The sequence below is a fragment of the Podarcis cretensis genome, assembly GCF_951804945.1.
Source record: "Podarcis cretensis genome assembly, chromosome: 2".
NCBI lineage: Eukaryota > Metazoa > Chordata > Lepidosauria > Squamata > Lacertidae > Podarcis > Podarcis cretensis.
The window spans coordinates 7,968,994-7,991,754 of NC_137171.1; the positions used below are offsets into that span (position 1 = coordinate 7,968,994).

General features: G+C 45.2%; 2 protein-coding genes across 3 annotated transcripts in view; both read left to right on the forward strand.

Annotated features, from left to right (window-relative positions):
- The window catches only part of BIN2 (bridging integrator 2), a 42,568-nt gene extending 34,817 nt beyond the window's left edge, over nucleotides 1-7,751 (forward strand). The window contains exons 11-13 of the mRNA XM_079966704.1: nucleotides 1,384-1,455; nucleotides 2,043-2,138; nucleotides 6,744-7,751. Of these exons, the coding sequence (XP_079822830.1) occupies nucleotides 1,384-1,455; nucleotides 2,043-2,138; nucleotides 6,744-6,854 (279 nt within the window). The 3' untranslated portion in view covers nucleotides 6,855-7,751. The remainder of the gene's footprint in view (nucleotides 1-1,383; nucleotides 1,456-2,042; nucleotides 2,139-6,743) is intronic.
- A 147-nt stretch (nucleotides 7,752-7,898) lies between these two features.
- On the forward strand, nucleotides 7,899-21,724 carry SMAGP (small cell adhesion glycoprotein). Of its 2 annotated transcripts, none has more exons than XM_079966972.1 (4): nucleotides 7,899-8,068; nucleotides 18,962-19,038; nucleotides 20,828-20,908; nucleotides 21,451-21,724. In XM_079966972.1, the coding sequence occupies exons 2-4, from the start codon at nucleotides 19,005-19,007 to the stop codon at nucleotides 21,624-21,626; spliced, it is 291 nt and encodes a 96-aa protein (XP_079823098.1). In that variant the 5' UTR covers nucleotides 7,899-8,068; nucleotides 18,962-19,004; the 3' UTR covers nucleotides 21,627-21,724. The 2 variants fall into 2 exon arrangements, with proteins under 2 accessions (XP_079823098.1, XP_079823099.1); XM_079966973.1 differs by lacking the exon at nucleotides 7,899-8,068 and adding an exon at nucleotides 15,420-15,827.
- The last annotated feature ends 1,037 nt before the right edge of the window (nucleotides 21,725-22,761 follow it).

Sequence of the window (22,761 nt, forward strand, 5' to 3'; positions counted from 1 at the left end):
TGGTTCACAATCTCCTTTCCCTTCTTCCCCCACAACAAACACTCTGTGAGGTGAGTGGGGCTGAGAGACTTCAAAGAAGTGTGACTGGCCCAAGGTCACCCAGCAGCTGCATGTGGAGGAGTGGGGAAGCGAACCCAGTTCACCAGATTACGAGTCCAGCGCTCTTAACCACTACACCACACTGGTTCTCTACAGTTCTACAGTGTTCCCCACCCCCTGCCAATGTTCAAAAATGCTTTACGTATGTTAGTAACCCTCAGGACACGGACCTGTGGGCTAAGTCAGTCTCTTCCTCCCATGTTGCATATGGAGAGATGGGGACCTCAGAGTACAGTGACTTTGCTTCATGCAGCTTTGGTGACTGGGCGTAAGTGGGTGCAGAGAATGGCAGGATATTGCAGAAACTGCCCTGGGACAATGCAGTTTCCTTAATGCATGTTGGTAATCCCTGCAAATCCATCGCTGAAGGAAACGACGCTCCGAAAGGGCTCTTAATTGGCTTCTAACATGCCTGAAAACTCCCCAAGGGACTCTCAAGCAGGACCTTGATGAATGAATTTAAGATTTAAAACATTAATATCCTGCACTCAGGGCACGTGACAAATAAGTAAAGCAACTGCAATAAAACTGTGGGGTGTGAAACACAGAGCAGTCAAATACAACATTCCTAGAGTGGACATGTTTAGACATGAAGAGGGATGTTTGTCCAGCCAGTAGATAAACTTCCTCTTTCCTCTACATGTGACCAGAGGTGGGCGTGACCTCACCTGTGCAGGTAAGAAAAGCACAGGGCTGGCCGCCACATCTCTCTCTTCTCCATTTTGCTTTTGTCGAAGAAGGAATAGAATAGGTCTGATGGTTGAGTCTGTAGGCCCTGCTGCGTAGCTTGTGTGGCTGGTGCCCGGGGTGGGCATGTTCCCAAGGGGTGGAGCCGCACTACACCCCTGCCCACCCTCAGAGGGCACAACACTCCCAAAGAATACACTCCCCCTGCCCTGCCAGCCTTGCGCTGCTTTGCAATGCAGCAGGGCTGTGTACAGAGGACGCAACAGCTTGTGGGGTTGGCAGGGTAGAGGAGCAAAATGCACCCCCCAAAAAAACAAAAAATGCCCCTCTGGGCCTCCCCATGCGATGCCACTGTGTAGGCCACCATATGTGTGTGTTTTAATGATTTGGCCTCGGGGGCTGTATGCAACAAAAGTTGTCTGGAATAAAAAATATAATACTGAAAAGTACTTGTACTTCAGGGAGTGCCCATAAGAAAGGAATTCCATACTGTGTGTATTCAAACACACTTGCAGCATCCTCCAGACATCTGTGGTCAAATTTCAAATCTGGTGCTGTGATTCCGTTCAATAAGTGAAAGCCCCTTTTTTGTTTCAGATCATCTCCAGCTTCTTCTCAGATGATAAGAAAGAGAATTATGGCAAGTTGCCCTCAGGCTTCCTTTTCAAGGTAAGGAAAAAGCAATCACTAACCTGATCTATAGGGACGTGAGTGGCGCTGTGGGTTAAACCACAGGGCCTAGGGCTTGCCGATCAGAAGGTCGGCGGTTCGAATCCCTGCGACGTAGGTGAGCTCCCGTTGCTCGGTCCCAGCTCCTGCGAAGCTAGCAGTTCGAAAGCACGTCAAAGTGCAAGTAGATAAATAGGTACCGCTCCGGCGGGAAGGTAAACAGCGTTTCCGTGCGCTGCTCTGGTTCGCCAGAAGCGACTCAGTCATGCTGGCCACATGACCCAGAAGCTGTACTCCGGCTCCCTTGGCCAATAAAACGAGATGAGTGCCGCAACCCCAGAGTTGGCCACGACTGGACCTAACGGTCAGGGGTCCCTTTACCCTTTACCTAATCTACAGGCAGAATGTTTGGCTCTTGTGTAAATGAGTCACAAAAAGTAGGCCTGAGTTAAAGGGGAATAGCATGACTCTTGAGGCTTATCGACACACACACACACACACACACACACACACGTATGTGTGTGTGACCTGCAAGTTGCCCAGTCTAGAAATGCATTGCTTCATTGGTATCCTGTTTCCTTTTCCAGGCTCAGGCAGTCCAAGCTCACGCTTCAGAGAATGAGAAGCACCTTCAGTTTGGAGAAGGGGAAATCATGCTAGTGCTATCAGATAAAGCGGCTGAGGTAAAATCAGGGCACTGTATTTGGCACTGTTGTTCAAAATGCTAATGGATGACAATACTTGGCACTGATGTGATACAGGATGCCCTAGGAACCAGAGGGGGGCCAACTGTGGCCCCAAAGCTTACATGTGCAAAGCCAATGCTCTTTTCATGAAGCTCCTCAATAGGATAGGAGAGGATTAAGCAGACCTCAGGCTTGTAGGATCTGCTTCTCCTTCTTTTACTAAAACCCTGAGATCAACAAATCGGAACCTGGAACAAGAGATATAGAATTAAAGAATGCTGAGCTCAAGCTGTTGCTCAGGCATCCCCAATCTGTGGCCCTCCAGATGTTTTGGCCTACAACTCCCATGATCCCTAGCTAACAGGACCAGTGGTCACGGATGATGGGAATTGTAGTCTCAAAACATCTGGAGGGCCGAAGGTTGTTTTTTAGTAGCAGAATGGAATGGAAGTCACAGAAATCCTCTCCTTGTTAACTCCTTCCCCCACCCAATTAAGAATATCCTTCATTTCAGTATAATATTCTTGGGGGGTGGGAGTATTATTTTGTTGTTGTCATTGTTCAACCATTGGGAGTCTTAAACCATTACCAATTTCCATCAAATCACCCAGAGAGCTATCAGTAGACCCTGATCTACTTTCTGCCCAGTAGTACATTAAATAATGGCACTATCCATTTTTTAAGTTGTCTTGTCATCTTGTCTGGAAAAGGCAACCCATTTATTTTTGAGAGAGAGCACCCTTATAGATGCTCCCCCACCTATGCCCCCACTGACTTGCCAAGTACTTCCAGGGGGCAGACTCTGACCCTCCAGTTTGGGACAACTTCCATGCCTAGTCCGTGGAGCTGCATCTTAGGTCCATGAAGGAGGCCAGGATTTTTTAAATCAAAGGTTGGCAACCAATTATTATTATTATTATTATTATTATTATTATTATTATTTACCACTTATACCCCGCCCATCTAGCTGGGCCTCTCCAGCCACTCTGGGCGGCTTCCAACAGAATATTAAAATACAATAACCTATTAAACATTAAAAGCTTCCCTAAACAGGGCTGCCTTCAGATGTCTTCTAAAAATGTGGTAGTTGTTTTTCTCTTTGACATCTGGCGGGAGGATGTTCCACAGGGTGGGTGCCACTACCAAGAAGGTCCTCTGCCTGGTTCCCTGTAACTTGGCTTCTCGCAGCGAGGAAACCGCCAGAAGGCCCTCGGCGCTGGACCTCAGTGTCTGGGCAGAACAATGGGGGTGGAGACGCTCCTTCAGGTATACTGGATCGAGGCCATTCCATTTCACTGCCCGTTTCTCCCCCAACCTGCAACCTTGCTTAAAGGGATTGTGCAGTGGCAACTTCTAGTGAGATCTCTCTGGAAGTAGCCGTTGCAGCCACACAAGACCAGCAATGGCAGGGACAGTTGGGCACTTGTGGGCCCTGCAGAATTCTGTCACCCAAGGGATGACCTTGTCTATAATTTATCAAAAGTCGTAACTTAACACCGCATCTAGGAAGCAACTAGGTCATTGTCTCCCAGGGACAAAGAAAGAGGTCTTCTGAGGTCAGACACAATAAGAACTAAGGAACTGTGGCTCTTCGTCCCATGCAAGGCACATTTGGGGCCGGGGGGGATGGAGGAAAGATACCAGCCCCACAGTCATGCAGACTCTACATCAGAATACACAAGTGCACACCCTGTGTTCATAATTTACATAGTTTATAATGGGCTCCATAACTCAGTTTCCCATGGTGCAGAATTTGGGTTCAATTGGCGTAGAAATGTTGGCACTGATTATTTTTTTAGTGCCGGTCATGATTGGTGGAGCATATTTTGGATTTTTGGGTGTGTGAACAATAGAACCTTGTTGGGTTTCAGATAGCTATGGGGCATGACCCCGTTGTTTCATAGAAAGCACAACCTGACCTTATTGCATTCTCTGCTCTCTGCCTGGAACAAGAACTGCAAGCAGAGCTGCTGCTGCTATTGCTGCTGCCGTGTGTTAAGTCTATTTACATGTGTGTTCCCATGCCCACTGTCTTCTATCAATTATTAACTCTCCTTCACACCCTTCTCTCCACACTCTCATTTGCTTCCTACAAAGACAGAACATTTAAAGGCAAATCGGCATGCTATGCATTGCAACTTTAACCTTTTATACAGAAGCCATTGAACGTGTACAGTGGTACCTTGGGTTACATACGCTTCAGGTTACAGTCTCCCCTAACCCAGAAATATTACCTCGGGTTAAGAACCTTGCTTCAGGATGAGAACAGAAATCGTGCTCCGGCAGCGCGACAGCAGCAGGAGGCCCCATTAGCTAAAGTGGGGCTGCAGGTTAAGAACGGACCTCCGGAACAAATTAAGTACTTAACCCAAGGTACCACTGTATTTATTTCCTTTTTCTGCTAGTGTAATATAGCAGCTAAAGGGGCAGCTATGAATCAGGAAGTACAGCATTCAAATCTGGCATCAACCCCATAGGTGGCCTTAGGCAAGCCACCAGCTCTTAGTCTTATCTCACCTAGCAGTTCGAAAGCACATCAAAGTACAAATAGACAAATAGGTCTGGCGGGAAGGTAAACGGCGTTTCTGTGCACTGCTCTGTACGCCAGCTCCCTCGGCCAGTAAAGCGAGATGAGCGTGCAACCCCAGAGTTGTCCACGACTGGACCTAATGGTCAGGGGTCCCTTTACCTTTACCTTACAGTATGATCAAGTTCAGTGGTAAAATCGCAAACCATCACAACAGAATAAAGAAAATGCCAACCATAGACAAAGGATTGTATTCAGAGCAAACCCACTGAAATTACCTAAGGTAGCCTATTAATTTCAATGGGTTTACTCTGAGTAGGGCAACACTGGATTTAGTTAATATCATATCACCTGCTACCTGACCCTTTCTAACTGAAGATGCCAGGGATTGACTCTGGACCTTTCTGCCTGCGAAGCACGTACTCTATCCCTGAGCTATATTTAAGCAGTAAATAAATAAAGCTGTGGTCCCTCCCTTTTGTTCTTGATTGTATACATCTCTACTGGTGTTCTAACTGCTGTCAGGAATAATTTTTTCAGATGTCATAAAATGTAGCGGGGATGGAGGGATGACAATCTTTTCACTTCAGTTTTAAACCTGCTCTCAAAAGTGTGTTTAATATCTGAAATTTAGGCACTTAAACAACTCAAACTGTCACTTCACATTTTTCCTAAATCAAAGCCAATCAAGAACTTAATCTTGCATTTGATGCAAAACATTTCCATCTGCAAGATGCTTTCACACAGCTCTGTGGGGTTTTTTTACCGTGGAGATGAAATGGAAGTTTGCTTCTATATGCTGCATGTTCAAAATACAAAACTGTGGTTTTTAAATGCTTAACATTTAAGAATATGGTGGTTTTGAGTTTCACAAGCCATTTTGGGGGGGGGGGGGAGCTAATTTATGCATTCTAGGGGTTGATGCCCGTTTGCTTCACTCACCAACCCCACAACCCCTCCTCAAAGCTCTCTCTCTTTCCCCTTGTTGTTGTTGTGGTTGTTTAGTCGTTTAGTTGTGTCCGACTCTTCGTGACCCCATGGACCAGAGCACGCCAGGCACTCCTGTCTTCCACTGCCTCCCGCAGTTTGGTCAAACTCATGCTGGTAGCTTCAAGAACACTGTCCAACCATCTCGTCCTCTGTTGTCCCCTTCTCCTTGTGCCCTCCATCTTTCCCAACATCAGGGTCTTTTCCAGGGAGTCTTCTCTTCTCATGAGGTGGCCAAAGTATTGGAGCCTCAGCTTCACGATCCGTCCTTCCAGTGAGCACTCAGGGCTAATTTCCTTAAGAATGGATGCGTTTGATCTTCTTGCAGTCCATGGGACTCTCAAGAGTCTCCTCCAGCACCATAATTGAAAAGCATCAATTCTTCGGCGATCAGCCTTCTTTATGGTCCAGCTCTCACTTCCATACATCACTACTGGGAAAACCATAGCTTTAAATATACGGATATCAGTCCACTCACTGCTTCAAGGCAAATTCACTCACCTGCTTCAACCCCCACAAAGCCCAGTTTGCTTGCTTGCCTATCTGCTACTTGCTTTCCTTGCTGCCACAAGCCCAGTTCACTCATCTTCGGCCCCACGCACTTGCCCTGACGCCTGCTTGTCTCAAATGCTTCCCTCATCCTGGAGCTTGCACAACCGGTCACCAACAAGACAACAGACTAGTGCAAATATAGTGTGTGTGTGTTGAGAGAGATATAATGTGCTTCAAAAACAAATCTATGCATTCAGAAATATTAGATTTTAAAATCCAAATTTGGAGTTTTTATGTGAAGTTCTGAGGCTGGGGGAGGGTTATGCTACTTTATGCTCTTGTGAATCATCATCATCAATTAAGATGGTGAGCCTTGAATTCTGCTCTGAAAACTATATTGTGTGATGTGCTGAATGATTTGTAGCCATGCAATATGATGAGCACATCTGCACACAGTGTCTTCCATGCAGGAGCCATTTAATAAACTTACTGGCTTTTAAGCACATTGTCTATGCTGAGAAGACTCTGGGCTGTAGTGATGGGAAAGGTCTTGTTAACCTGACTAAGAGTGGGGGATTTTTCTTTCTTTTTTCTAGGAAAAGGGATTCCTGATGGGTATAAAGGAGAAAGACTGGAAGGAGAACCAGAATATGCTACTGAAAGGAATTTTCCCACAAAAGCTCGTTAAATCTATCCCTTTGGAATAAACTCAGATCAGGAGAAGAAACAGGGTGAAGAGAGAACTCAATAAAGAGAAAGCCCTTCTGTCCAAATGCTGATTTGCCAAAACTCCGTGTTAATTGTTCCTTCACCCGCGTAGCACCTTGTCAATGTGATAAAAATGTAGATTGCATTATTTCTTGAATCTGTCCTCCTCCCCATGCAGCCAAATCCATCCCTCTTAGGGTCACTCTTTGGCCCTTCCAGTCCTTTTCAGAAGTGAAAGAGTGGGTTGGAGTTGTGATAACAGTGGTGGCTGGCGGGCCATTTTGAGTGGTGGGAACTGAGAGTTTTTGTCTCCTACCCCATATAGTCTTCTCAAAGGAGTCCCCCGTCAAAGCTACATGCTGAAATGTGAATGTTGCCATATAATGCATTGGCATTATTACGAGCTTATTACGAATTATTATAATGGGCCCACAACAAATGGGTTGATTCTGCTTGGTAGTAGACACAGAATAGGGATTAACGACATGTCCACTGGATAAATTGACACACAACGTCTGTGTACATTCATGTATTTGCTTTGTGCGTACACATGGTAGGAAGTTGCGATTGGCCGTACCTGCTTGGTGTATAACTGTGCGCTTGCCCATATGTTCAACAAAATATACCTGTGTATGTGATTTCACACATGGCCTTCTGCTTACAGGCTCCATGTTAATTCCTTCACCGAAGCGTTTTCTGTGCAGGGGTTTTGTAGCATACGAATCAGCCTCACAGCTTGTTTCAAAGCTTCCTGGAAGTAACTCACTGGAAAGTAATACTGACCCAAACTAGATAACTCTCAGAGGACCATATAAATTATATTTGCTTGCTTTGACCCTCTCCCTTCTTTGTAATTTGTAAAACCAACATATTTCAATAAACCATGTTTTGATTAACCTGGTTGCCCTGTGTGATCTGCTTGTGAGACAAGGGACAAGGCCGTGGGTCTTGTGTGTTTGCCAGCCTCTCATCAGCATCACAAAGAGTTAATGGGGAGTGAGCGTTCTGATGACTCTGCCCTTTATTATCAATGTAGTGAAACTGGAAAGGTGAGATGGGAAGGGAAACGCCTTAGCCTAGTCACCAGAAAGCCAGTCAGCCAGCTAAGGGAGGGAGCTGGAGCTGAGAGAGGTACCCACACTAGCTGGACCTTGGAGAGATACTCAGCCAGCAACAAGGCCAATTATTCTTTGCCCCCATGTCGTCTTATCAGGTAAGAAGAACCGGGATGGGGAGCCAGTTTCTAAGGCTGGAGTTAATGGAGATCTAGCCCTGTTGTCTTGTGTGTGATGCCTATATCTGGGTTAGAGCCTAAAAGCTCTGATGGGAGCAGTGGCTGTGCCTATGCAATATTTCCGGGCATGCCTACACTAGATCAGCTCAGATGTATTCCGTTGCACAACCAATCCCTGTATTCTGCACCATGCCCTATGTCTAAAAGACATTGGCAGAGACGTTTCTTAAAGGTTCATGAGGGTTTCTGATAGGCAAGCAGAACATTTTAAAAGCTGGAAAGATGTGTGGTGGTGGTGTTGAAATGCAAGTTATTTCTTCCCCCTTTGAAGTTGCTTCTCTAGGTATGCCATGAAGGGGATTCTTAAAAATAAAAACAAAAACTCATATAGCACAGCCCTTTACCCCTCTGTCTCCCTGGTTCAAATCTGTCACTTGTAAATGCAAGCTGCAAGTCCTCAGTTAATACTTTGAGAATGAAAGAGAAACATAAGACCTATAGAATATGAAAAGAGGAAGCTGAGAGTGCATTAAGAATGGCTTTGCATGGCTTTGTTTTGCAAGAGAACTCTTTCACTGAGGATAGCAAAACCGGCGGGGGGGGGGGGGGGAGAGAGAGATGGCGGAAGGTGCTTTGTACATGCCTATTTAGCCTTGGGTACTGTAGGCAATTTTCTCCAGCCCATTCTAAACTGCAAAGGAGCACAGATTTGATTTTCACAAATGCTGTGTGGGCTGGCTGCAGAACTGATACAGTATTTACATTGGAGTTTGGGTTTCAGATATGAGTATCTGCACAACTGAATAAAAGTGCACTCCCCTTACAGCTTCCGGAATACAGTGGCCAAACTACAGGTTACATGCAAATGTGTGTAATTAAAGCTTGACATCCCCTTTATTCCTTTTGATTGAAAAGCCACTTTGAGAAGGGAAAGCAGGGATACGTCGAGAGCTAAGCTCCTCTCAGCTCAAAACACACCTTTCTGAAGCCATTATTTGGGATGGGGTAGATGCTGTCGTTCTCCTGTTATATTCATGCACTCAGCAGTTTACTCCTAATATTTTGTTATAAGTTGTCTAGATTTCCTAGCTGACCATTGTGTTCAGGAGGCTGATGAAAGCAAGTGAGTTTCACCACCCCACCCCAGGCCAGTCCTTTCCCAATCAGATACTCAGCTGGGAGACTTATATACGGTACAGTGGTACCTCAGGTTAAGTACTTAATTCATTCCGGAGGTCCGTTCTTAACCTGAAACTGTTCTTAACCTGAAGCACCACTTTAGCTAATGGGGCCTCCCACTGCCGCCAGGCTGCCGGAGCACGATTTCTGTTCTCATCCTGAAGCAAAGTTCTTAACCTGAAGCACTATTTCTGGGTTAGCAGAGTCTGTATCCTGAAGCGTATGTAACCTGAGGTACCACTGTATCTGCTTAGGGAGAAGATGCAGGAAACCACTTCTATTATACTGTTGCACGCCACTAGGGTTGCCAAATTCTACACTTCCAACATGGGCTGCCATACGTCTGGATTTCCCCAGACATTAAAGCGATTTCCGCCCAGACACTGTTTCTGACGGCTGAATCCCGGCAAGGTCCTGGAAATTCCTGACTTATGGCAACCCTACACTCCACCCCAGTCTTGTAGCAATGCAAGTTTCCAGGAGTTCCAGACACCTGTGCAGGGTTCATGCTTCCTTTTGGGATAAGGCACAGTGGAGACGTTGGAGTCTTTATGATATATGGTTTATTTACACATATATACAGCCTGAGCCTATGATGGAGAGCCATTCCCAGCCCAAAATACTCTTGTTTCTCCACTAGCTGCAAACAGACGTAAAACATTGCTCTCTGAAACTCTCTCCGGCTTGTTGCTTTACTTCTAGGTCACATCGCAGACCCAAATCTCTACTTTAAACTCTGGCTTTATCTAGAATCTCTTGCTACTGCTTGGCAGAGTGGCTTGTAACCATATTATATATTTGCATTTAACAACACACACTGAGATTTGTGGTTACGGGTGTCTGTTTCCAGAGACTTCTGAGCTAGCCCTGATGATACATGCCTTATTTACATGCCGTTTGAATTACTGTAACATGCTCACCTTTGGTGAAGCCAGGAGAGAGGGCCTTTTTGGTGGCTGCTCCAAGATTGTGGAACTCCTTTCCACATGAGGCTAGGCTGTCTCCCTCTCTGCTTTCTTCTCGCTGGAAGGCAAAAGCATTTTTTTGTTCAGACAGGTCCTTAGCCTTCAACTGGCTGTTGTGGCAGGGCGAGTGTTGTACATCTAAATTCTTTAATTTGTTGTGCTTTTAATTGGGTTTAAACGTTTCCAGTGCTGCTTTACTAGGGTTACTTATTTGTTTTTTGTCTTTAATATTTATATAGATTGTGTGTGTTTTGCCTGTATCTGTTTTCATTTATGCTGTGAGCTGCCTTGGTTCTTGTATTGGGAGAAAGGTAGTATGTAAATTAAATAATACATTTGGGGGGCATGTGAGGAACATAATGGCTAAAGTCAGAGTTAGAGGTAGGCATGAAGAAAAGTTGTACCTGGTCAAGAAAAATATGTGCAGCTTTGCACAACAGTTGACTCGATTTCTCTCGAGCTGGAGAGATGCTGCAGAGGTTGTCCGTGGAACTATGGATTCAACATATTCCAAAAACTGACATCACCACATATTATATAAACGGTTCATTTCACTATGACTTCCAAGACAGAAACAATCACACCAGCAGCAGTGGTGGTCCCAAGAGTAGATGACCCCTTTACAGTCATCATTACCACAAATTTCAGGGATGATGAGACCCAAAACATTATTCCCCAGTTTCCAGGAATGCTGTATAGTAGCATCAGTTCTGGGACAGGGAGCAGGATTCGTAGAAGGTGCTCCAAACTTCTATTGGTGGCTTCCTGTACTGAAACAAAAATAAGCACCATATTTAAACAGGTGTTTCTTGTTATAATTCACATAAAAAGCAGCTCAGAAGTGCTTCTGGGGTGGCATTGTAGCTCTTAGAATGTTTTCACACACCTATCTAAAAGCGCCTTTGAGCTCCCTTTGCATTCACTGTGCCATATGTGGTGGTTGTTTTAGTGATTCGTTTCAGTAGGTCTACTCTGAGTAGGATTTAGTTGAATACGCAGTCATGGTTGTTTTTTTAATGTCTTTCTGTTTTCCCCCTGCTCCTCATAAACGGGCAAAATGAAAGAGATGGCAGGTTCTTTACAGTTCAGCAGCTTGTAAGCAAAAATGTAAAAAAGTAAATTTGTAATTATTGCTTGTCCTCTGTTCTCTTAATCTTAATATGCTCAGCTTTCTTTGTCAAACCCCAATTCTTAGATGTGACTTAAGGCCAATGATGCTGTACTGCATGTTGACGGACGAGGCCCTGACGGATTCATCAGAAACTTCCCATTGCCTCTTGTGATTTTGTCCCTTCTAAGGAACAAAGCACAACCGTTTTTAAAATGGGCATGTGCTCCTGAAATATGAACGGTTGTGGAGGGAGGGTGTGTGTGTGTGTGTGTGTGTGATCTTTGCTCTCTTTTCCAATATGAAAACATAGCATCTCTTCCGAAGCTTTGCAGTTCCTTAACTGCAAAAAGCAACCGCGTTGATAAAACATTAGGAGGAAGATATAGTCTAACGCGGCACCATCCATGTTCTGGCACATAACCAAGCTGTCGTTTTCTTAAGGTCTCTTACTCTGGAGCTCTTCGGGCTACACTGTGGTGCTCTTGGCAACCCTAATTCCCTGAGCAAGATATATTTAACCAACCCACCCAGCTAACTTCCACAAACCCATCTCCCCATCACCCCTCTGGGCCTAGACTGGGAGGTGTGGCCTGCTGTGTGCTGGAAGCGCATTGCCATGCCCACCGAAGCCTTGCGCTGTGCCCGGCTGTGACCAGCAAGGTTAAGAGGTGAGAGGGGGGCTCCCAGCCACTGCCCCCACCTTTCCACTTGGTTCACTAATGACCCCTCTCCCCGGCCCTGTCAAACTGAACCCCTGCACCCTCAAAGCTAGCAGACATCATAGAGGCCTACATGAGCAGCAACCAAATTCCCTGCCTAGCTATTTTTCCTTCCTGTCCCTGGGCTTTTCTCTTCTGTTCATTCCCAGTTCTACTCTCCGATTTCCAGATCCTGATTCTAGCATCGTTTTTTGGGCCCACCTGCCCTCCTTCTGAGCGGCGGGTGGCGCTGTGGGTTAAACCACAGAGCCTAGGGCTTGCGGATTAGAAGGTCAGGGGTTCGAATCCCCGCAACAGGGTGAGCTCCCGTTGCTTGGTCCCTGCTCCTGCCAACCTAGCAGTTTGAAAGCACGTCAAAGTGCAAGTAGATAAATAGGTACCGCTCCGGCGGGAAGGTAAGCGGTGTTTCCGTGCGCTGCTCTGGTTTGCCAGAAGCGGTTTAGTCATGCTGGCCACATGACCCAGAAGTTGTACGCCAGCTCCCTCGGCCAATAAAGCGAGATGAGCGCCGCAACCCCAGAGTCAGTCACCACTGGGCCTAATGGTCAGGGGTCCTTTACTGCCCTCCTTCTGCCCATCCTATTCCCATTTGCTGCCTCCCCCTTCCTTCCTCTTACTGCCTCTGGAATGGATAAATCCTCATCCAAATAGCAGTAACTTTTGCAGCGCTGTACACATTCCTGTTTACTCTGCTCCCACCGCTGCATTGATCCTGTTGTTTCCTGTGAAATTCTGCATTTTGATGAGTAATGCCCCCACCAAAACACCCTGCAGCCTTGATCCAAATTGAGAAAATGAATGACCCAGCCGTGTTTTGCGCCAGTAATGTGTACACACAGGCTTCCTTTCCTTCCGTAGTTCTTTTTCCAGGATCAAAACTACCTCCCTCTGCTCTGGCCAATGTATTATTTATTGGAGAAGCAAGTTTTCTAGAATAGCAAGCCCCTGTGGGAAAGTTTTATGAACAGAGAAGCAAGTTTCGTAACATTAAGAAAGCTCCTGTAGAAATTTCATTGGAAGAAATCTCATTGCAGTAATTTATAAGCTACTTCCGGCATGGGTTATTTTTGTGGGTCGCGCTTGCTGCAGCAAATGTGTGGGGAGAAAAGCTATTGCGAGAGGGGAGAGAGACTGGTCATTTAAGCATCTCCTCCCCTTGCCACCCTTTTCTTCAGTCCCAATGGCTCCCCTAACCACCACCCAAAGGGCTGTTGTTCCATGTCTGTGTGTAATGTGGTTTTGGTTTGGTTTTTTTGCCATAACTACCAGTGTTGAAGCAATGATTCTTCAACATTAACTTCACAGGACTGGTTGTGCTGTGCAAATGCTTGATTATTGCCTTCCAAAGCAACTACAGTACTCTATTCCAAACTTAAAAATGGAAAGCGTAATGCTGGTGGTCAACAAAAAAGGTTTAAAGACTGTCTCAAGGCAAATCTAAAAAAAGTAGTATAAACACCAACAACTGGGAAACACTGGACTGCGAGTGCTCCAGTTGGAGAACAGTCTTTACCAAAGGTGTCATGGGCTTTGAAGACACTCGAACTCAGAACGCAAAGGAGAAACGTGCTAAGAGGAAGGCATGCTTGGCAAATCCACACCGGGATCAACTCCCGTCTGGGAACCAATGTCCCCACTGTGAAAGAATGTGTGGATCCAGAATTAGCTTCCACAGTCACTGTTAAGACCATGTTTACGAAAGACAATTTTACTTGGCTACGAGAGATTGACGAAGAAGAAGAAGGTTATTCCTCTCCTTTGCTCACACCCATTTTCCCCAAGGCTGTGGTGGTGGCCTGGCCTCCCTCCCTGACGAGACTTGAGGTACCAGTTCCTACTCCCCATCCACCAACCTCCATCCCTTTTGAAGGCTTCTCTGCCTTCACTGTGTAATGTTGCAGAAAGCGTGTTCTCCTTCATGGAGAGCACGTGTTGCGGTGGGGGCTGCCAGGAAACTCCAAAGTTGGGGGGCGGGATAATTGATCGTTGGCCACTGATGCGATTGGGGCTTCCCTTGTTGTTGGGAAGAAGTTAATGTTGCCATTTATTGATTGACAGCCAGAAATAGTAAAACTCCTTGCACGAGGCTAGGGCTTCCTCTTTTCGCCCGTGCATTGGATTGCCCATCCCTCCCTCCCTAGAATAGGGTTGTTCGCTTTGACCTTGCTATGCCTGTCATGGGGTCGTCTGCTTTGGAGCGGGGGCCTGGTAGGAATTTTTTCCATCTGGCTGATTGGCTGGGGCCATTTGGTTTTTGCCTACTGCGTAGCAAATCGTCACAACTTGTAAGGTTCGCGGTTAGGCATTGGTTTATGGTTTGGTTGGTTGAGGGGCATGGATTGGCTGTGCCTGCCCCTCTAATGCTGCTGCTGCAAGGGATTCCGTTAAAGGAATTGGGAGCTAACTATTGCTTGTCCACTCTGTCAAGGGGGCTCGGGCCATAGCAATGAGCTCCCGGTTGCATTTGGGGTGAGGGTAGGTTCCCTGCTCCGCGCAACCCCCAAGTGTATTCCCCCTTTCTGACTTTCGCATCATGCGGAATGTCAGTCTGTCCCCCATGGTGGGGGCAGATAGCCGCAACCAATGCCTACGCAACCACTCACAAATTTGTATTTTAATAAAGTTGTGGCCAAAATTATGCCAAAAACCTTAAACAAAAATTTCTGTGTGATGTGTGGTTATTGGGGTGGACCTGGGGACCTCGACACACAATTATCGTTTTGCAAACCACTTTCAGGTTTCTTACAATCATTTCATAAATGTTATAGAATGAATGAAGGAGCGAATCGTTCCCTGTATTACCAGCGGTCAGGCATAAGTCCCATTGCTTATGTAGCCAGAATGGCACCTCCCATGCGCTAGTGGTGTGCTTTGGAAAACACCAAGGTTTGCAGGAATGCAAACCCCTAAAGCAGCAAGAATGTTATTTGCCCAAAAATGGAAAGAAGAAGAAGTCCTGACGAAAGAAGAATGGATACAAAAACTTATGGACTATGAAGAAATGGCAAAACATACTGGAAAAATAAGAACTCAAGATAACAAATCTTTTATAAAAGAATGGAAATGGTTTGTTGAATATTTGCGAACAAAACGTAAACAGATAAGGACATTGGCAGGATTATTGTAATAACTTGCAGTTTCGTAATATATATTTAAAGTAGATGAATAAAAGAATAGGTTAACTTAGAATATGCAGGAAATGATAAAAATAAACTTAAGGAACCGCAGAAAGAGGAGGAAGGAAGTCGAGTTTTGAATTGTTAGAATGATGATAACACTATTGAAATGTATATAACTGAAAAACATAATCTATTTTTTTTTAAAAAAAAAGAATAACCCCTAAAGTGTATGTGGCAGGAGGGAGCCACAAACAGCCCAGAGTATCCTATAGGAGGACACGACTGATGGACTAATCAGTGAAAAGGAACTCTTCACACTGCAACACTTTGTTGCAGGTCTCACTTGTACATCTGTATTTCCCAGCGCACCTTTGTTGCCATGCAATATTGCATCATAGCTAGCTTCAGTTTTAATTTCAGGCATTGATACTTCCTCCCTTCCCTTCTTACAAGATTCCCACCATTCATCTTTGGGATTTCAACACTCATGCAAATATTCCTTTCTGATTCAGCTGCGTCGTGCGGTCTCTCGTTGACTTCCTCCTCTTGCCTCTGCTTTTAGCCTGACACCCACACACTGCCATGTTTTGGATCTTGTTTCCACCAAGAACTCCTCAGTCCTCCTGTTTCACTTCAGAATAAAAAGTGAGTAATACTAAGAAATATCTCAGAACTTCCGTAAGTCCCATTGAGTTCAATGGGGCTTTCTCCCATGTGATTGGCATAAGAATACAGCCATACTTTAAATTATGAGTGGAGCAAAGAAATACAGACTAAAGGAGGGAAGTGAATGTCATATATAGTGGCTGTGTTTTGGGTCATCGGTAAGGAGAAAAACAGAAAAGGTAGCACAGGTGAAATTAGATTTGGATTTGACTATATTTTTACTAATGTATACTGAAAGAAGTCCCAGTATAGCCAAGGGAATTAGTTTCATATGAGATTTTAGCTGGTAGGTTATGCTGTGCAGAATATTGAGAAAAGGCACAAATCCCAACCATAACAAAACAGGAATTAACAATGTACTTATGAATATGCAGCAGTGGCAAAGTGTACGAGTTATACAACAGTGAAAGAAAGAAAGGAGGGGAAAGGTTAACAGATTTGTGCAGAATTAGAAAAGTGTTAAATAGTGTTTTATTTTATTAAAGCTGATTAAAATACATGCTTTGAAAAAGAATGCCTCTCTCTGACTTTTCTGGTCCATTCCCTTCTCTTTCATATTGCCCCCTTGTCCTCACCCTTTCACATTTTATAATATAAAAATGACTACAATAAAAAAAAAAAACAGTATCTAAGCAAGCTTATGGGGCACTGATTCCAGGGGGCTAGTTTATTAAGTTTATTGCAGCAGAAACAATAAAGCACCTTAAAGACTAACTTATTAATTACAGTATTTTTATGTTGCAATTCATGTATCTAATGAAGTGGACTGTAGACTATGAGCGCTTATGTCATAATAAATGCATTAATTTTCAAAGTGCCACTTAGTTGTTTTAGGACACAAATAATAACAGCGCAATTAAGAGCTGAAGGTTGTCTTAAAAGGACTACAGGTTAATCGTGTTTTATATTTGTCAAGTGTAACTTGAATCTGTGATGTCGGGTGATCTGTGTAATCTAGGAAATGATACACTGTCAGGGGCTCAGGAGCAGAGGCACAGGGAAGAGAGGAGATGGAGAGCGAAGGGGAAGAATCCGAGGGGAGCGTAGGAGAAGAGGACAGTGGACCGAGGGATTCCATGAGCCTCTCCAGCGAATCGGAAGATTCACAGAAGGGGGCGCCAGTGGCCAGGGGTAGGGGGTTCCCAAGGGGAACGTCCCAGGAGCAAGGGGGCAGCAGGGACTCCCAGAGCAGTAGTTGGAAATCAGGACCAGCTTCCCCACCAGAGCAGAGTGGGGGGGAAGAGTCCCAAGGATCGGGGCCAGTGCATTCCCCACCAGGGAGAGAAGATGAGGCAGGGCTGACCACGCCTCCATCAGAAAGTCGGACAACGGAGGGGAGGTCAGATCCGGCCAGTATCCCGGAAGAGGGAAGCAGTGACCGAAGTAGTGTAACGGTTAGGAGAAAGGTCACTGGGTTGGCGCGAGAGGCAAGTTCAAATGTACAGGAGCGCGGGACAGCAGAGAATGAGGATTGGGAACCGGGTCCTAAAGCCCGCCGGAGGCAGGGGGAGGAGCTAAGCGACTCAGCGTCGGAAGAGTCCAGAAAGGGCAATGCCCCAGCGGGCAGGAGGACCCAGAAGAGGAGAGAGCAGCGGAAAAGGTGGAGCAGGGCTAGGATCTTAAACTGGTGTCAGAGGGGAGGAGACTCAGACGGGACTTCGCCGATCTAGGGTTTAAGATGTAGGGCTGCGCGCTGCGGCTTTGAAATGGAAATGGAACTTCAATAAAGACTTTTGAACATTACGACAGCCTAGCGTTGGTCCTCTGTGAGCTGGGACCTAGAGGCAGCTCTGACATACACGTTTCTGGCTTAGCCTGCCGCTCTGCTTCCTTCATTTGATAAATGAGCTTTTCCATGATTAAGTGGTGTTTAAACCACATGACAATACTTGGATTATATGGGTCATGCCCTGCTCAAGGTTTGCTCCTCTGCCTCTCTCTTCCCCACTCTCTGCCAACAACTTTGCTTCCTCGTTCAGAGATAACATCTAGACTAGACTATCCATCATGACATGTCTACAGATACTACTAGATGGGTGTTTATTGTGGCATCGGTTCTTCTCATGCATGCAAAGTTTTTTGTTTTGTTTTTGCAGTGGCCTCAAAATGTGGTCTTCAAAATGCCAGCCCGTCTTCCTACCCGCCGCATTTAATTTATATTTTCCCTTTCAGGTGTTGTAAACAAAATCTGCCCTTATTCCCTTATACACAAGAGCCCTTACAGAGTCCTTTGTAGGTTCTCCAACGGTAGGAGAAAATAACAGAGGCCAACCGGAGAATATTGAGAAGCAAAGCAGCTAGTAAGCCTGATCTTTATTAAAGCTGTTGCAACAGGGTGCCCCCCTCACACGCAGGAGGGAGTCAAAGACCACCCCCAGAAACATCATACCTACATCACAGAAAAGGCGGTCTACAACAGAGATCTGAGTGCATTGTTGTTCATCTCCTGTCTGGCAAGTGATTGCCCCATCTGATTGCCCTTTCTGGTAGTCAGGCCATTCCTTTGAGATGGTAATCCCTTAATTCCTGAGACAATGGGAAGGTTCCCTCACCCCCTCCCTCCTTGCAGAGAAACATTTGGTCAGCTTGGGAGCCAAAATGGTTTCAGGACTGTCTTCCTGTGCTGCTGCAGACATGTGGTCTACATATTTATGTACGTGTTTGCTTGGTACATTTATGAACATTTATTATATATATAAGACCTTAAAAAAAATTTTACACAGGGGGAAATCCAATTAATTTTTATTTTTTTAAAAAATACTGTTGCCAATAACCCCTTTGCAATATTAAGCCCCCTGCACCTCTCTCCTTCCCCTGCCCCCTTCCTTCCCGCTGCCTCACTTTACAAAATGACAGTCCTGCTGCCTTTGCCCAGCCTTAATTTTCACAAAATGACTAGAAACTGTTGATTAAAACCAGTGGGATAGAAGTGTTTTAAATACATAAATATTTACTTAAAGTTACGTCTCATGGAGTTGTGTGATGACATTTAAATTATCCCTCTGAGGAGAAATATCTTTTTAAAAACTTGCTCATTTCACACCCATACGAGGAGGGGACCTGTCGATTTCTGTTAACAGCGCTATTACAGAATTTTTATTTTCCTCACCCAGCTCTGAAAGATTCTGAAGTTTTAAGCGGGGAAAAGGGGATGCCATGGCAGCTATTCCAACACCACCATTACCCACAGGTGAGTGCACTCAAGGGTAAGAGGGTTCTGTTTATTTATTTTTTTCCCTTTCAAAAATAAATAAAAAAGATAGCTCCAGGTGAGAGGGGCACAAGATGTTGAGAGGCCAACAGGGCTGTCTAGAATAGAGCCAGAATTTCACATACCAATTTCAGCTAACCAGATAAATCTGTAGATTGCTAGTGTATATATTGCTGTTACCTGCCTTGAATAATTCAAATAGGGCAGGTATCAATGATTGCTGCTGATCTGCACTCAGGTAATACAACGCTGAAGGATATTTAAGACACAAAGGGGGGAAAGGGAGAAGAGGATATTCTGGGTAGGTGGTTAGGTTTTGAGGAAGTGTAGGAAAAACATGTCTCTCTCCCGGGCACTGAGAAACCTGGGCTGGCCTTAAGACCCTTAATGATATAATATCCCTTGATGTCATGCATTCTTTTAAAGAAACTGGGCCCCCAAAGATAGTGTCTGAATACTGGCAAGGTTTGGAAATCTTTAGAAATGAGTTGCTGGCAGAACATTTGTTCCCGCTGGCAACTCTGCCGCTGTACATAATGAGATATTCACTGAGACAGCCTGATTACCTAAGCCTTGAAAACAGTATGAAACAAAACTGCTAGACCTGCTTCTGCCCTTTATAACCTGAGCCAAATGTTGAAGTCTTTAATTGAGCAAGTTTCCCTTTGGCTTCAACAGCTTTTGTTTTTTTTACTCCACCAGCATTTTGGCCTCAAGCGCCCGTTATTTCATCAAGACTACTTGGCCACAATCATTCTAATGAAAGTGGAAGCTTAGAGGTTTTGTGGCTATTATTACATTTATTTTGTTGCAGTTGCTACAAACCTACTGAGCCGATTTTAAGTCTCTGAACCACAGCTTGATCTTGTATGGCACACTTAAAAAAAAATATAATAGTGTGCCAGGGAATACATTGGACAACATCCGCTAAAGTAGTGCTGTTAATGCAAGGCCGTTTGGCTGTGCAACCAAATAGCCCTTCCTCCTTCTCTCACTGCATGCCCCCTTAAGGTCTTCTGGGGGAGGGCATGGGAAGAGGAGAGGGATGGGAAGTTCTGTTAGCCACAAATCCTTGCGTTAATGGAACTGCTTCGTTGGATCCTGCCCATCGTGTGAAGGGTGAGTGCCGTTTTATGGAAAACAGTTTATTAATGACATTTTAATCTCATTTTAGGGACACGGGTGGCACTGTGGGTTAAACCATAGAGCCTAGGACTTGCTGATCAGAAGGTCGGCGGTTCGAATCCCCGTGACGGGATGAGCTCCCGTTGCTCAGTCCCTGCTCCTGCCAACCTAGCAGTTTGAAAGCACGTCAAAGTGCAAGTAGATAAATAGGTACCGCTCTGGCGGGAAGGTAAACAGCGTTTCCGTGCGCTGCTCTGGTTCGCCAGAAGTGGCTTAGTCATGCTGACCACATGACTTGGAAGCTGTACACCGGCTCCCTCGGCCAATAAAGCGAGATGAGCGCCGCAACCCCAAAGTCAGTCACGACTGGACCTAATGGTCAGGGGTCCCTTTACCTTTTTAATCTCATCATTCCTCCAGGCACCTCAGGGTGACACGGGTGCCCAGCTCCCACTTTATTATTTCCACAACAATCTTGTGAGGTTGCTGGGGCTAAAAGTGATTAGTTCAAGATCCCCCAGTGGGTTCTATGACTGAGCAAGGTTTTGAACCTTGAGTCCCCCTAGTCTCAGGTATTTTAGTTCTCTCTACTTCACCGTATTCAGATGCCTCTGACATCCATCTCTTTCTCTTATGCATAAAGAAAAGCTACTGACCAGCCCATTTATGAAGAAGATGAATACACCGACTTTGCACGAAGATGCCAACGTGGCTGTCATAGGAGGTATTGTTGCCTGTATCTCTGCAAATGTGCTTCAGCCCAGCCACTGTGCAGCCATGAGAAGCCAGCAGTGCAGACTGCAGGCGGCATAACGCATAAATGCACACATAAATCCTCTACAGCAGAGCCCTCTAGCATCCTTCTAGATCTGGGATGTAACAGTACTCATTAAAAAAAAAAATCTGGACCGCCATCGCACACATTCCGTGCCCAAAATAGCAGGCTTCTTCAACCTGTATATATGATGCATATCAAGCTGTTGTTGTTTAGTCGTGTCCGACTCTTCGTGACCCCATGGGCCAGAGCACACCAGGCACTCCTGTCTTCCACTGCTTCCCGCAGTTTGGCCAAACTCAAGCTACTCATATCAAGCCACTTTGCATATATTTGCTTATTTCTGCAAAATGGGAGGGGTGAAGGTTGTGTGACACGTTAAGAGGCAGAAACATACATGTCAGCAGCCTGTTCCTAAACTCAAAGCACTGGTGAGTCTGCTCCAGACCTGTTTGTGCTAAAGTTCCCCTTTTCTCAATTTTTGTTTAAAGCCGTCATCGCTGTGGTTTTCGTCACTCTCCTTTCGGTCGTCGTGCTGATTGTCGTTTACCTGTACAAGAACAAAGGCACCTACCGCACCTATGAACAAGCTCCACCGGATCCAGAGGGGTCGGTCCAAATGGAAGATCTCCCATGTAAAGAAGAGAAGGAAGAATATTTTATATAGCTGCCAGCATGCTTTGGACACTGAGATCTTAAGTAAACTGTTTATTACGTTTGACACCCATTTTTGTCAAGAAATTAAAAGCTGTATTATTTATTTTATATCACACTGTGTTCCTAAGAAGCTCGACTAGGCACTGGAAGGAGTTGTGTATTGCAACAGCATAGAGGTTGCCCATTTACAGGTCCAAAAGCTGTAATCTCTGGGATGCTCAAAGTCAAGTTGCACAGACCCTCTATGAACCCTCTGTGTATATTTGGGGTTAGAGTAGGCAAATACGTCATTGGGAGTACTGAACACTTCTTTCCCTCTTACTACCATAGCAGTATCTAAGCCCGATACACTCAGATGACTGTGACAGGTGCAGGAAAATGGATTGGCAAAAAATTATACTACTTTTTTGCTTTTCCAGCACCTATAAACCTGCAGAGGTCATAGCGTAAAGCATATGTACCGTACATTTAACCTTGCTTCTCTGCAGTAATAAATACTCATGCATGTGACTGAGGCTTCAAGCGAGTTTTAGAGTCATGTGAAAATCTTCTGTATGACAAAGCCAGTATGTGTCTACTCAACTGTGCGTCTCTGATGATTGTACAATTCATGCAGTTTCAAACAGCTTCTCTCTCAGACTCATGCTTTACATTGTGCGTGACAATGAGCAGAAAAATGAAATTTAATCTTTCTTCTCTTTGGCTCCCTCCCCCCCCCCCCCCCCGCATTCTGAAATGTTGACATCAAGGTTCCTGTGGCAATTGATGCATTTTTCTGCTTCACTCTTTAAGAAATCTGTGTTACGGTATTAAGATTGTATCTTGAGAATGTAAGTGTTCAGCAACAGGTGAAAACAGAAGCCCCACAGAAGTTCTCTCCCTTCGCTCTGCAACACATGACCAGCAGCCTGGCATCCCCAATGGCACTGATCTGGCATCAGCAAGGAAATGCACACACTGCTAGTGACTCATTGCTTTTGGGGTTTTGCATTTCTGTATTTGTATGTTCTAAACCGGCTGTTTGCTTTTTAAACTATTTTCTCAAATTCTGCAAGTTCCTTTCGAAATTTTATACGGAAAAAAGCGTTTGACCAGACCAGTTTGGAGGTAAATGTTGCCACACACTACGGAAAAGGGAAGAATCT